The sequence below is a fragment of the Sebastes fasciatus genome, chromosome 1 (assembly GCF_043250625.1).
Source record: "Sebastes fasciatus isolate fSebFas1 chromosome 1, fSebFas1.pri, whole genome shotgun sequence".
NCBI classification, from domain to species: domain Eukaryota; kingdom Metazoa; phylum Chordata; class Actinopteri; order Perciformes; family Sebastidae; genus Sebastes; species Sebastes fasciatus.
Window position 1 is genome coordinate 16,218,613 of NC_133795.1, and position 13,309 is coordinate 16,231,921.

At 39.5% G+C, this 13,309-nt stretch overlaps 2 protein-coding genes across 5 annotated transcripts; one reads left to right on the forward strand and one right to left on the reverse strand.

The window, feature by feature from the left end:
• The first annotated feature begins 420 nt into the window (after positions 1-420).
• LOC141766485 (thiol S-methyltransferase TMT1B-like) lies at positions 421-4,401 on the forward strand. Its single transcript, XM_074633401.1, has 2 exons — positions 421-2,169; positions 3,739-4,401. Exons 1-2 carry the CDS (start codon positions 1,639-1,641, stop codon positions 3,973-3,975), a joined length of 768 nt encoding a protein of 255 aa, XP_074489502.1. The 5' UTR covers positions 421-1,638; the 3' UTR covers positions 3,976-4,401.
• atf1 (activating transcription factor 1) lies at positions 4,231-12,656 on the reverse strand. Of its 4 annotated transcripts, none has more exons than XM_074633360.1 (8): positions 12,303-12,652; positions 11,366-11,469; positions 7,743-7,865; positions 7,501-7,598; positions 7,306-7,406; positions 6,713-6,892; positions 5,710-5,863; positions 4,231-5,069 (listed from the first exon to the last, which is right to left on the reverse strand). In XM_074633360.1, the coding sequence occupies exons 2-8, from the start codon at positions 11,462-11,464 to the stop codon at positions 4,925-4,927; spliced, it is 900 nt and encodes a 299-aa protein (XP_074489461.1). In that variant the 5' UTR covers positions 11,465-11,469; positions 12,303-12,652; the 3' UTR covers positions 4,231-4,924. The 4 variants fall into 4 exon arrangements, with proteins under 4 accessions (XP_074489461.1, XP_074489468.1, XP_074489478.1 ...); XM_074633367.1 differs by lacking the exon at positions 12,303-12,652 and adding an exon at positions 12,127-12,280; XM_074633377.1 differs by lacking the exon at positions 12,303-12,652 and adding an exon at positions 11,556-12,066.
• Positions 12,657-13,309: the final 653 nt, after the last annotated feature.

Genomic DNA, 13,309 nt, shown 5'->3' on the forward strand with positions numbered 1-13,309 from the left:
AGACTGTGAAACTACTTATAAGTATTTATAAGCCGGTTTCACACGGGGGGGAATATAACATGAAGCGACACAGTTCATGTGATTCTCACAGAAAGAGATGTGCCGATCTATGTGTTCAGGTGACCAAAGTGCCGACGGCTGTAGACTGGACATTTCAGTCTTGGATGTGAGGTAACCACAATCAGGGAGAGAGAGCCAGAAACTTCCACCAAAGAAGACTTTATTTAGATGCGTTTCCCCTTTAACTTCATCACGTGGTGTAGCTGCATCAAATACACAAACATAGGGAGATGCATGACATAAACTGCATTGCACATGCATCTAATCATCATTGTCTTAATATTATCCAAGCAAAGTCAAATAATACTTGAACAAACAATAATTTTTTATAAGTTGAACAAAGGAAAACATGGCCTTAAAGGGGCTGTTTGTAACTTCTTACACGTATAAATCAATCCGGGTCGGGGTCCCATGCGTGCTCGCATGTGGCTACACTGTTCAGACTCAGACTCCAACACAAACTACACGGAAGCACCAAAACCGCAAAGTTATATCTAGTTTAGCCCGTCTTGCAAAACAGTGTTGGCCGCGGTCGGAGGACGCGGGGGAGACCGTAGCTTTGGTCTCCAGGGCCGGAGTCTCTGCTCCGCTGCCTGCCTGCTTGCCTTCACTCACACACCGCGCTCGTTCTCGCTATTTCGCTCCACTTCTAGACGTGTATGCGCACACACTACAAACTGCTGAAGAGTTAGTAGCTCTGAGAATATCTAGTGAATGTAGAGTGGACTTTTGTGCAGAAATAAATGCTGCAGCTCCTCCAGACCAACAGAGGTTTCCCGTGTCTTGTGAAGTGACGGGGCTCCGCAGCGAGAAACGTTGTTGTCTCCGACCAAAACGTCGGCATCTCCCCTGTTCCCTCCGACCGCAGTCGGGAGGCTGAAGCAGGAAAAGCCAACACTAGGATCAGCATTGATTCATGGAGAGACCTTCGTCTGGTCAGCTAACATTACTGCCAAGCAGGTGAAATATAGAGTGATATTGTGGTTTTAGCCGACGTGTGTCGCCTCACTGTTTTGAGCGATGCTCGTTCATGTCTATGTAGAGCGAGCTCAAGCGCGAACCCGACGCGGACTTTCGTTGACTTGATGGCCACAGGTGTCGCTCTTATAAAGCATTTCTGATTCTTACAAACAGTCCCTTTTAAAAGAACAACTCACTTTGAAGATGCACTTGATGAGGATGGCATTTTCTGTCTCTCTCTCTCCCTGATTTGGGTTTCCTCATTTCTAATACTCAAATGTCCAGAGTCTGCAGCCCTCGCCACTATGGTCACCTTAACACTAAGGATGCATTCGGGCAAAGCATAGGGATGTTACAAGATAAGGGGCAGAATAGAAATGTTTATTATTTAAGTTAGATATATTCATATGTTATATCAAAATTGTAGACTACCTCTCAGGCTTGGTAACCTGTCCCACATTGTCCCACACAAACATACTCTCTGTCCCACATTAAGGTTTGTTGGGATCTGGTCCCCCTAGAGACACTACAGTGCTTTAGCTCCATCATGTGGTGAAAAGGGCAACACTATCTGTCAGGTATTAGTGTAATCTCTTGATCTTGTAAAGTCAACCTGTGATGACCCCCAGCAGCGAGGAGGCTCAGAATAAAATGAGGTATTGTCTCATGAAAGTATGCAGACTGCTTTGTCTTGTGATGACTTTACCTTTACATCTAATGGAGATCACAGGCCTGTATGGGATGTACAAACGCTTGTTTCCTTGGCTTGCCTACAACATAACATTTTCATACAACGACAAAATGCACAAAACGAAGAGGGAGCTTTTCAGAAACGTGTGCAAATTTGCAAACGCCGACGGGAGTCTCCGGCTGCTGGAGATCGGCTGCGGCAGCGGGGCCAACTTTCCGTTTTACCCGGACGGCTGCACGGTGACCTGCACCGACCCAAACCCGCACTTTGAGAGGTACCTGCGGCTGAGCATGGACGCCAACAAGCACCTGACTTATGACACGTTCATGGTGGTGTCTGGGGAGGACATGGAGGGGGTGAAGGACGAGTCAGTGGACGTGGTTGTCTGCACCTTAGTGCTCTGCTCGGTCAACAACGTGCAGCGGGTTCTGCAGGAGGTCCGACGCATCCTCAGAGCGGTGAGGCTCACTGTGCTGCCTTCAGGTGCTGTAGGAAATGTTTCATCAGTGACTTCACGCACATTAAAGCGATGGTAGAAGAATGTTTTTGGCATCATTGGGCAAAAATTCCATAATAACCTTTCAGCATATTGTAATTCAAGTGTTCTGGGAAAAAAATAGACTTCTGTACCTCCTCTTGGCTCTGTTTTCAGGCTTTAAAAAATACTTTGGCCAATCACAGGTCATTTCAGAGAGAGCGCTCCTATTGGCTGTGCTCCGGCTGGTGGGCAGTGCTTTGTATTTCCTCAACTGATCTCAACATGGCTGCCGGGTCACAAACAAGCCCCCAGGAAGTGTGCCGGTCAACGATCCGGACTTTCGTAGTGGCCAAACGGCAGTACTGCAACTTCCGTCTCCGTCACGTGATGCCGTTGGGCCCAAAAAGACTTTTTCCCATAGACTTACATTGGGAAAGAGACGTCTGTAACTCAGCTGATAATTTTTTTGAGGTGAATCAACTTCCCAGTACGAACACTCTAATAGCCCTTATTTAAAAATTTTTGTTTTAAAGTAGAAAATTGCACTAATAGCCGAATCCAGAGTTATTTCCCTTCCTCCGTTCATGTGAGTGAGACCCAGACGTGACGTTGGGACCCCGTGACCGAGCGGACGCTACTGCGCATGTCCGGGTTGCCCAAGATCCGCCAAGATACGGGTACTTTTCCAAATGGAAGTCGAGCCATTTAGGCTTCATGCGCCAATGAGCAATTCTTGTAGGAATGACCGGGGCCCCGCCTCCAACGCTGTATCCAGTTCTTTTAATACATACATGGTCAAAAACTTTCTCATTTTACAGTTAAACAGTACACTACAAGATGTTTCTGAAAACATTTTACGTTACGTTACAGAATAGTGATTCATATTTGATCAGCGCTGCCTAGTTTGACCGTTTGATTAGAGTTTGTGAGCGATTGTCAGCTGCTAAGACGGCAAGGCTCCAGCTCGGCTCTGATTGGTTGTTTTCCATCAATCTGTGAAATCTTGCAGATGCCATTAGAAGCACCGGAGGACACAGAGGCACATGATTTATTTTCAGATTACCTGTCTCATGCACTACTGTCAGGAGATAGTGACCGCTTTATAAAAAAATTAAAAAATGTAATCATATTTGCACCAATCTCGCCTACTGCTGCTTTAATGACCCTATAAATAGCCTATATGGCTGGATTAACCTGTTTGGGGATACCGGGCACTAAACCAACCCAACCAACCACTACCTCCCGCCCTGTGCAGTGTGTATACTGTAAACTCTTAATGCCTACAGTGCACACACAACAGACTGTAAATGTGAAGCCAGTGGTGGAATGTGAATAAGTACATTTACTCCAGTACTATCCTTTAAATTGAGTATTTCAATTTCCATTTTCAGAGTCTGGTGTTGCTTGGTAATCCAGCCTTGCACCTGATCTTTGTGCTTCATAGTCATAACAAATAACAGCAACAAGGGAAATTACAGCCACAGCAGTCACAATGTTACAGAACCTGATTTGATTAACAACTATCTTTTTTGTTGGCTCTCTCTTACAGGGTGGAGCCTTCTACTTTTTGGAGCATGTTGTGTCAGATCCCTCCTCCTGGACATACTTCTACCAGCATGTGTTTGAGCCTCTGTGGTACTACCTTGGCGATGGATGCACGATTACCAGAGCAACATGGAAAGACCTAGAGGCAGCTGATTTTACTGAACTTCACGTAAGACATGTTGAGGCTCTAGAGGTTTCTCTGATGATAAGACCACATATCATGGGATATTCCATTAAATGACTGCAGGGGAGAATGGACAGATTTTATTGTGCCTCTAATGGGATTCAGGAGGTTTAGTGTTTAGTCATTAGTCACTATGAGAATATTTTGCTAGCTGCTAACCCATAATTATATTCGGATCATTTTAGTTTTTTCTAGGGCCGTCAACTTCATGTACCAACATTTTCATTGGTCCACCGCTTACATTCATATTAAACACTGGGTCCAAATTGAGTCTGCTGGTTTCATTAAAAAAAATACACTAGCCACACTGCATTTATTGAGTGAAAATATATTTATTTACTTACAGAATCAGCAACATGTCATACACCGTTTGTTCTTCTTCCCCATCCCTCCCCAAGATGTACAAAATAAATATTACCTGGACACTGTGCTTTTTTTTCCCTGATTGTCTAAGTAACTGCCAAGAAACAACCAAACAAACCACACTCAATGTCATCATTTGTTACCCTTTATATTCCATTGCACAAAAATAAGGAATGACAATTGTAACATCTCCTTATAGGGGAATGAGGGGAATTGCTGGTTCACAATATAAACAGGAATTATGTCTGGTAATATACAGTCAAAAGTCTGCAGATGCTGTTAGAAGTTTAAAAAAAAAAAAAAAACAGCAACATTTTTAAAAACACAAGAGATACATTTACAAACAGACTCGAAGTTAAAGCTCACAATTTCAAACCTCCCAGTATTAAAAATGTACACAACTATAAATGTTATAGCATTAGCAAATTTAAAAAAAACAGCAGGTGGAAAAAAGTTTTGTTTGTCGAGTATATCTTACTGCCATCACAAGTCATTTTATATCAAACAGAGTAAAAAACTGGAGGTTCTCAGCCTGAAAAGAAGTGTTCCCAGAAACCCCGTTCATGTCCAAATTTTATGTCCAAATGGCTGAGCTGTGTCGCTCCCGTATTATGTCCAGATCCTCAACCTCTATTCAAACAGGTTATCCTGTTTTAACACAATATAGGTCCTTTAATGTTTTGAGTTCTTCAATCAGGGTCTTGTTTTGGTTTTCAAGAACAGCTACACGGTTTTCGAGGCATTTAACATATTCCTTTTTCTTCCGTCGACATTCGCGGGCCGCCTCTCTGAAAGAGGGACAAAAATGTGCAGTTAGTCCAACCGAAAGGTTATGCAAATACTGAAAATAAACTACATCACTAGGTACAGTATTGTCACTATTGCAACATGAAACAACATATCAAAGCTACAGTAAAATATGTGCAATAGGGATGCTAATTTAGATTTTTTTTCGAAACCGATAACCGACCCTTGTTAAGTGATTATTAACTGTTAACAAACAAGATTAGTGCGTCGCATGCAGCGGTGCTGTGGTTGTAGTGCCTAACAAGCCGCCCAGCTGCAACGATGGACAAACAGGTTAAATCCATCATTTATCTCTAGCTGCAGTGTATGTGCAAAACAGACAACTGTCTCCAGTTCACCCGTCCGGGAGAGTTAGCAGCCACAATGTTGCATGTATTGTCGAGGACACATGCAGCCACTTTCCCAATAAAAGCCTCCACCGCATCATTTAGTTTAGCAGTGAGGTGTAGCGCGGCGTAACGAGTGTTCAACAGACTGTGTTTGTGTGGCGGTGGTGAGTTACTACAGTAATGAGGAGTGGACGGTACTGGCCAGCGTCTTGCATAGCAGACCCACCACCATCAGTGTATGAATGTGTGTGTGAAGAGGAGATTTTACATTTAAGAAAATTTAAACACTTACCTGTTTTTTGCTAGCCTGATTTCCCTCTTCATTGTTGGGTCGTCACTCTTGCCATGAGATACTCCCATAGGAGAGGTCATAACTACAGTCTGAGACAGGGAGCTGGATGCGGGCGCTGTGCGGATCTGGTATGTTTGCACCTCTCCTCCTGCACCTGATGGAAACATGACAGTCAAAAGATGACAGCAGGGGTCAAAACAGCTCTGCCACACAGCATGCATCACTTGCGACTTGAGATCTTACTTGTGACGTTTAGACAGTATTGTGTTATTTGTTAACCATAAACAAACATAACATTACAGCCCATTAGGACTGCAACTAACGATTATTTTTATCGTCAATTATTTTCTCGATTAATCGATTAGTTGTTTGGTCTATAAAATGTCAGACGGGTGAAAAATGTCTATCACTGTTTCCCAAAGCCCAAGATGACGTCCTCAAATGTCTTGTTTTGTCCACAACTCAAAGATATTCAGTTCACTGTCATAGAGGAGTAAAGAAACCAGAAAATATTCACATTTAAGAAACTGAAATCAGAGAATTTTGAGTTACAATGTTAGGAAAGCAATTTTTAAGTCAAGCCTGATGTTGCCTTACACATAACAGAATGATCCCAGTCACTTCCACACAGTGAGGCATACAGCTGATTAATTAAACACTGGTATCAGATTGGTACTCGGTATTGGCCGATATCCAAAGCCCAGGTATCGGTATTGGGACTGAAAAAGCCAGATTGGTGCATCCTTACCACAGAACAAGTTGAGCTAGGCTCAACTTTTTTGCTTTTTTCCCCTTGTCAGAGCCCTCTGTGGCAGCACCCCTCTCTAACTAAAATAACTTTGGAGACTGTATTTTCTGACTAACGGTGCTATTGTCTGTCTGAACACACATTTTGGCATCTGGCAATCTCATTATGAAAGGTGACTACATTAGCAGATAAAATTGGGTTAGAAATCTTAGAAATTGAGATAAATTTTCTTAAAATACGCCATGTTTTGCTTACCTTGTACAACAACCTGGTTGCTTGGCACCAGTATCTGCTGGCCGTCAGGTGTCTGGGCATACTGAAGTATGGTCGTGCCTTGCTGGCCACCAGAGTTGGCCATGGTGACAGCCTGTAGCCCCGGAATGCCTTCGGCCCCCGTAGTCGCCAGCTGGATTGTGCCATTAGCGGCTATGGTAACTAGAATAATCACACAGATGGCATCAGAATCGGGTAAAGCACAAGTAAAAATCAGATTTCAGCTGGCTAGGTTAACATTCTGGGTACTGCAGAGTACTCTTTTTGAAAATAGATTTAAAGAATACAGACGTTTAGGGAATTTTGCCCATTAGCTTACAAGAAGTTTGGTTTCTGGTATACAGTCTGTCTAGTGAGCATACTAACACAAAAGCATACAGTAAATCATATTACACAACAATCATAATGATCCCAAATTTCCTGTTGCAGAAATCCAACATGTTTTTTTTAATTAATTCCGAGGCCTACAAATTCACGACATTTGAAAACAAATTCTTAATTTCAGAGGCCAACTGACCCCACTTTGGGGCACACTCATTTTTTATGTAAGTAATATTGAAGGGAGAAGTTCATACTGTACTGGCCGGTGCTGGTCTGGTAGATTTGGGTTGGTACTGTCACTGCCTGGCTGTTATCCTCCCTCACTTCCTCAGATGAAAGTTCATTTAGGATTTTTCTACAAGGTGAGAGGAGAAGGGTCACTTGAGTTAGAATTCATCTCACAAGACTGTTTTTGTGTTGTGTCTGTGCTTGTGTTTTGATTCTTTTACCTGTATGAAGGCCGTCTCGCCAGTATTTCTCTGGTCTTATGGGCTGCAGCTCCACTGTCTGAGGAGTCTTGTGAATCGTCACTATCTGAATCCAGGGCCTTGAAAGACGCAGGTGGATTAAAAAAGTGCATATGAGTAATTGGATAAAACGGCATATTGACAGTTTGTAAACAGAATCTACGGAGATGAATTAAACATTTAGAAACAACGATTACAGTGTCAAGAAAACCAGGTGGTCTCACCTGTGCAGACTGCATCTGAGGGGACTGAATGACTGACGACTGAGCAGACTGGATCACCCCTTGAACTTGAAACTGACCCCCTGGCAGCTGTAAAACGGCAACAGAACCACCACCCAGTGACATCTACAAAAACCCAAACACAATATTAAATCTATACAACAACAACAATAACAACAACAACAACATATTTATCAACGCATCAATTTTTGTGCATAAAAAGTTCAGAAGCTTATTGAGCCTCATTCGTATAAAACTGCTTAACCAGAGTCATCATTTCACCTAAATTACACAAAACACATTTGGTTTTCTCACTACCTCATCAAGCAACGGAGAAGGTTTTGGTTTTATGTGCCTAGGATTGAGATATCTACCATTGACACTTCTGCCACCACTCTAATACAATGGTTGCGCCCAAAATTGCATACTAAAATGCTATTTAGTACGCTAAAACAGTATGCGAGATATTTTAGTATGTCCGAAACATTAGTATGAAACCCCAATAGTACGCGAATTGTATATTATTTCCAGTGAAATATCACAGTATGCAAACGCTGGACACTATGGCGACATAAATATCCCACAATGCAATGCGGTAGTGACGACAACATTCCAAACAGATGTTGACGGACAGCTCTGTAACATCAATAACGCTTCAAACTAAGTATAATATTTCGCTTTGCTAGGCGTAATATATATTTTAAATTAATTCAGACATTGATTCTCCCAAATCGTCATTTTGGTCACATGAGGTTGGCACAGGTTACCATGGTTACACATCTCAAGCTGGCAAGGAGGCTCTCAGGAAGTGACGACGTAACTTACTGCTCAATGCGTCCAAAGAGATACATACTACTGTTTAATCACACAAGAGTATGTTGGAACGATAGTACACATACTGGGTATGTAGTGCATAGTATGCGATTTCGGACGCAACCAATGAATGTGAATGGAATTTAGCTTATGTTCCTCAGAGTTGCCGTGGTTACTCTGGATGATCTACAGACCTCACTGTGATCGGTTTCCTCTGGATCTACGTTTTACTGAAGAATAGTCTCTATGAGAACTGCAAGTGACGGCTGCCGATTATCTCGAGTAACCGAGACTTTGTTTTTGCAAAGACAAGTTAATATTGAGTTTTTCAAATATATTTTTTTCAGAATTTTTCTATCATTGGAGTGGGCTGTTATGGGCTGAAATCTTCAAGATGGATATCTCCTAAACTATCTGCATGATATCACAAGGGATCAGTGGAAAATGTGTAATTTGGGTGAACTGATCATTTAAAATGTATTTAAAGAAACCTACTCACTATATTATTTCAACTAAGTGAACACTTAATGTGTCTTGTTGCAATATGATTAAAGTGGCAATCATTTCAGTCGTGGTTGATGTAGAATTTCTATTTGAGTGAAAACAATGGAGTTGTGCACAGAATTTAGCAGTCTGGAGTCTTTCTATTGATTCATTAGCTTAAAAATAGAATAGAAAAGTTATATATCTCTATATTATATATGTTTCATATATCTCTATAGCTTCAAGTTTTCAAATTTGGGTGCATATTTCCATTTTTTTCTTTGTATACAATGGAGAAAAACTCAGACATCCATTTCAAATAATGCAAATATATAAATATTGCAATACTTTCATCAGTCATATGCGCAATCACCATTGCGTTACGTCATTTGGCTATTGATAGTGACTTATCAGACATTTATTTAAATGAAAATCTTTGAGATTGCCACTTTAAATATACCTTCTTTTACCCTCATTAACAGTTTTTAGGCACACTTTGAGTCCATAAAAGTTGAGAACCATTGTCACATCGGATGCTACCGTCAAGATAGAAATTGCAACCATTGATATGAAACAAAAAAACGGTTTTATATCTATGATTGGAACATCCTCTGATACATCAACAAGTAAGTAAGACAGCAACAGAGCAAGCAAATTGGTCACACTAAAATCCCTTATTACAAAATTGACAGATAAGACTGTGCAGATAAGTACTTATTTTTTCAATTCCAATAGTCTTCCTCTAACTTTGGCTCCGAGTTCATGGTTAACATGACTATGAGAGGCTATAAATATCTATAAGAGCAGAGTTAAAACAAAACTGTACTAATAAGCCAACCGTAAGACCTTAAAGAGTGAAGAATAAAGAAAGAGAATAAAGTCATACTATTTCAAGAAGGAAAAAGTCGTAATATTACGAGAATAAAGTCATAACTTTACGAGAAAAAAAGTCATTTCCTCCTCCACAAAAGAAGCAATTTCCCCCAGGTCCATGTGGTTCTTTCATTGGAATAAATGTTTCTTATAAATAAATGTTTCTTGCACCATCTTTTCAAGGTCCTGATACTTATGATAATGTGGTGCTGATGTGCCAAAAGATTAAGTATTTTGTTATTTGTGAAACCTATCCTAAAGTATAACTTCACAAGATGCTCCATGCTCCTCATTTTCACACAGGCTGCTCAAGTTCCCCTCTAAAATAACAAGTACAATTACTACTTTATAATATTATGACTTTATTCTCATATTACGACTTTTTTTCTCGTAATATTATGACTTTATTCTCATAACACTACGACTTTTGTCCCTTAAACTTATGATTGTATTCTCATATTACAACTTTTTTTCTCGTAAACGTATGACTTTATTCTCATAATATTACGACTTTTTTCTCGTAATGACTTTATTCTCATAACACTATGACTTTTTCCCTTAAACTTATGATTTTATTCTCACATTACAACTTTCTTTCTCTTAAATGTATGACTTTATTCTATTAATATTACGACTTTATTCTCATAATATTACGACTTAATTCTCATAATATTACGACTTAATTCTCATATTACAACTTTATTCTCATAATATTACAACTTTATTCTCGTAATATTACGACTTAATTCTCATATTACTTTATTCTCATATTATTACGACTTTATTCTTATATTATTATGACTTTATTCTCATAATATTACAACTTTATTCTCATAATATTACAACTTCATTCTCATATTATTACGACTTAATTCTCATATTACAACTTTTTTTCTCGTAAATGTATGACTTTATTCTCATAATATTACGACTTTATTCTAATATTACAACTTTATTCTCATATTATTATGACTTTATTCTCATAATATTACAACTTTATTCTCATATTATTACGACTTTATGCTCATATTATTACAACTTTATTCTCATAATATTACAACTTTATTCTCATATTATTACAACTTTATTCTCATAATATTACAACTTTATTCTCATAATATTACAACTTTATTCTCATATTATTACGACTTTATGCTCATATTATTACAACTTTATTCTCGTAATATGACTTTATTCTCATATTATTACAACTTTATTCTCATAATATTACAACTTTATTCTCATAATATTACAACTTTATTCTCATAATATTACGACTTTATGCTCATATTATTACGACTTTATGCTCATATTATTACAACTTTATTCTCGTAATATTATGACTTTATTCTCGTAATCTCACATGTATTATTTCTCCCTGAATGTGGCTTATTATAATCCCTCATAGCTTCTTAATGGGAACGTTACTGTATGTTTAAAAGGGATCTATTAGTTACCTGTTGTGCTATCTGTGAGAACTGAGAGCTTGTGATGGTGGTGGGAATGGAGACAGTCTGTAACTCAGTGCCATTGCTGCCCTGCTGCACCTCTTCCATAGTAACTGGGAACACATAAATAAACCAATATTACCGTTTATATAGTAAAACAACAACAACTGTCTTGGTCTGTGGCTTGTTGTTGCCTTGCCTGTCTGTATTGCGGCACTCCGCTGTGGCCTATATGTTAATATAATTACTTCCCGACCAAAGTGAAACAGATCGGAGCGATATCAAAATCACAGTTTCATACTTTATAACCGCTTATTTTAAAGTTAAACAAACGAGGTGTGAGGTTTAAGCTAACTAACACCTCGACTTCCTCTTTGGTTTCAAATGTGTTAGCCAATAACACGGAGTTACTGAACATAGCTAGGCCCAGCAGTCACTACTGTTAACTTTATACACTCAAAATTAAATGTTTTACGTTTTTAAAGTTGCCCGACTTCATCCCAAACAAACAGGGTAATGTAAAGTTACCCGTTCAGTCATAACTACCAGTATGATTCAAAGCTAGCTTAGTTAACGGCCGCTAACGTTCGTTTAAACTAACGGATGTTAACCGTTTAAACCGTTAAAAACGGCCGTTTTAAACCGTCAAAAACGGTCGTTTTACAGCTAAACGGCGGGAAGGTTTAGTAACTGCTGGTTCACAGGATGGATGAGCTTTTGTCTCCCAATGAGCAAAATATGTGCAACTCTGTCACTGGCACGCAACTTACCGCGTCAATAGACGTCAGCGATACGGGGAGCCATTAAGCTAACTACACCTTCCCTCTTCTTCTAAACGGCGACGAGGTTGACGACGCAACAGAAGCCGCCATTACAACCGCCAACAGAGGAGCAAGACAGACGAGACAACAGCAACAAAACTACCGCTCAGACAGCAGATATCTACCTTTTCAGAGGCGGCGGAACTGCTCTTGTTCTTGTGGACGTCGGGCAGTTCGTGTGTGAAACTTTTGATGGGAGAAAAACCCTCGAAAAGTTACTTAGCAGAAAATGGCTAACGGCTAAAAATATACAAAGATGTCAGCTAAAAAAAAAAAATAGCTGACCACTTTTTTTTTTCCAGAGGAAATGGGCGGGGCCTGCTTGGGAAAGACGCATTACGTCATAGTTTCATTCAGAGCTTTGTGATTGGTGGAGAGAGTTTGAACAATTGGTAGCAGTTTGTTTTCATATAATACTTTATTCAAGTAACCTTTATTTTATGCTACTTTATATTAAAAGTATTTATTCATTTAAGCTGCTAGAACATTACAATGCATAAGATGCATCAGCATAATATAACACTCAGGCATTCTGCATTGGAAATAAACTAGGGCTGTCAATCGATTAAAATATTTAATCGCGATTAATCGCAAATTACTCAAATTTTTTCATCTCTTCAAAATCTACCTTAAGGGGAGATTTGTCAAGTATTTAAAGGTCCCATATTATGCTCATTTTCAGGTTCATACTTGTATTTTGTGTTTCTCCTAGAACATGTTTACATGCTGTAATGTTAAAACAAAACTTTATTTTCCTCATACTGTCTGCCTGAATATACCTGTATCTACCCTCCGTCTGAAACGCTCCGTTTCAGTGCATTTTGACATAATTGCAACAGAATTGCGTTGCTAGGCAACAGCTTGGGTCCATGTGTACTTCCTGTCAGCTGATGACATTCACATACACTGCAACAGGAAATAAAGTGGGACATATTTAGAATGTTTATGTTTAAAACTGTGTAATGGTCTAAATATTGTATATTTGTGACATCACGAATGGACAGAAATCCTGACAGCTTGTTTCAAATGCAGAGTTTCTGAATACGGGCTGTGTGTATTTCTCTGTCGATTGAGTGTTTCGATACTTTCACAGTATTTATATAGGACTTAAGCCTGCTTTATAATAAAAAAA

Coding starts and splice junctions, on each gene's coding strand:
- LOC141766485 (XM_074633401.1), top strand. CDS start 1,639: ATGACCCCCAGCAGCGAGGAGGCTCAGAATAAAATGAGGTATTGTCTC. Junction 2,170..3,738: donor TCCGACGCATCCTCAGAGCG/GTGAGGCTCACT, acceptor TCTCTCTTACAG/GGTGGAGCCTTCTACTTTTT.
- atf1 (XM_074633360.1), bottom strand. CDS start 11,464: ATGGAAGAGGTGCAGCAGGGCAGCAATGGCACTGAGTTACAGACTGTC. Junction 7,407..7,500: donor GCGAGACGGCCTTCATACAG/GTAAAAGAATCA, acceptor CTCACCTTGTAG/AAAAATCCTAAATGAACTTT. Junction 5,864..6,712: donor CAACCAGGTTGTTGTACAAG/GTAAGCAAAACA, acceptor TGTTTCCATCAG/GTGCAGGAGGAGAGGTGCAA.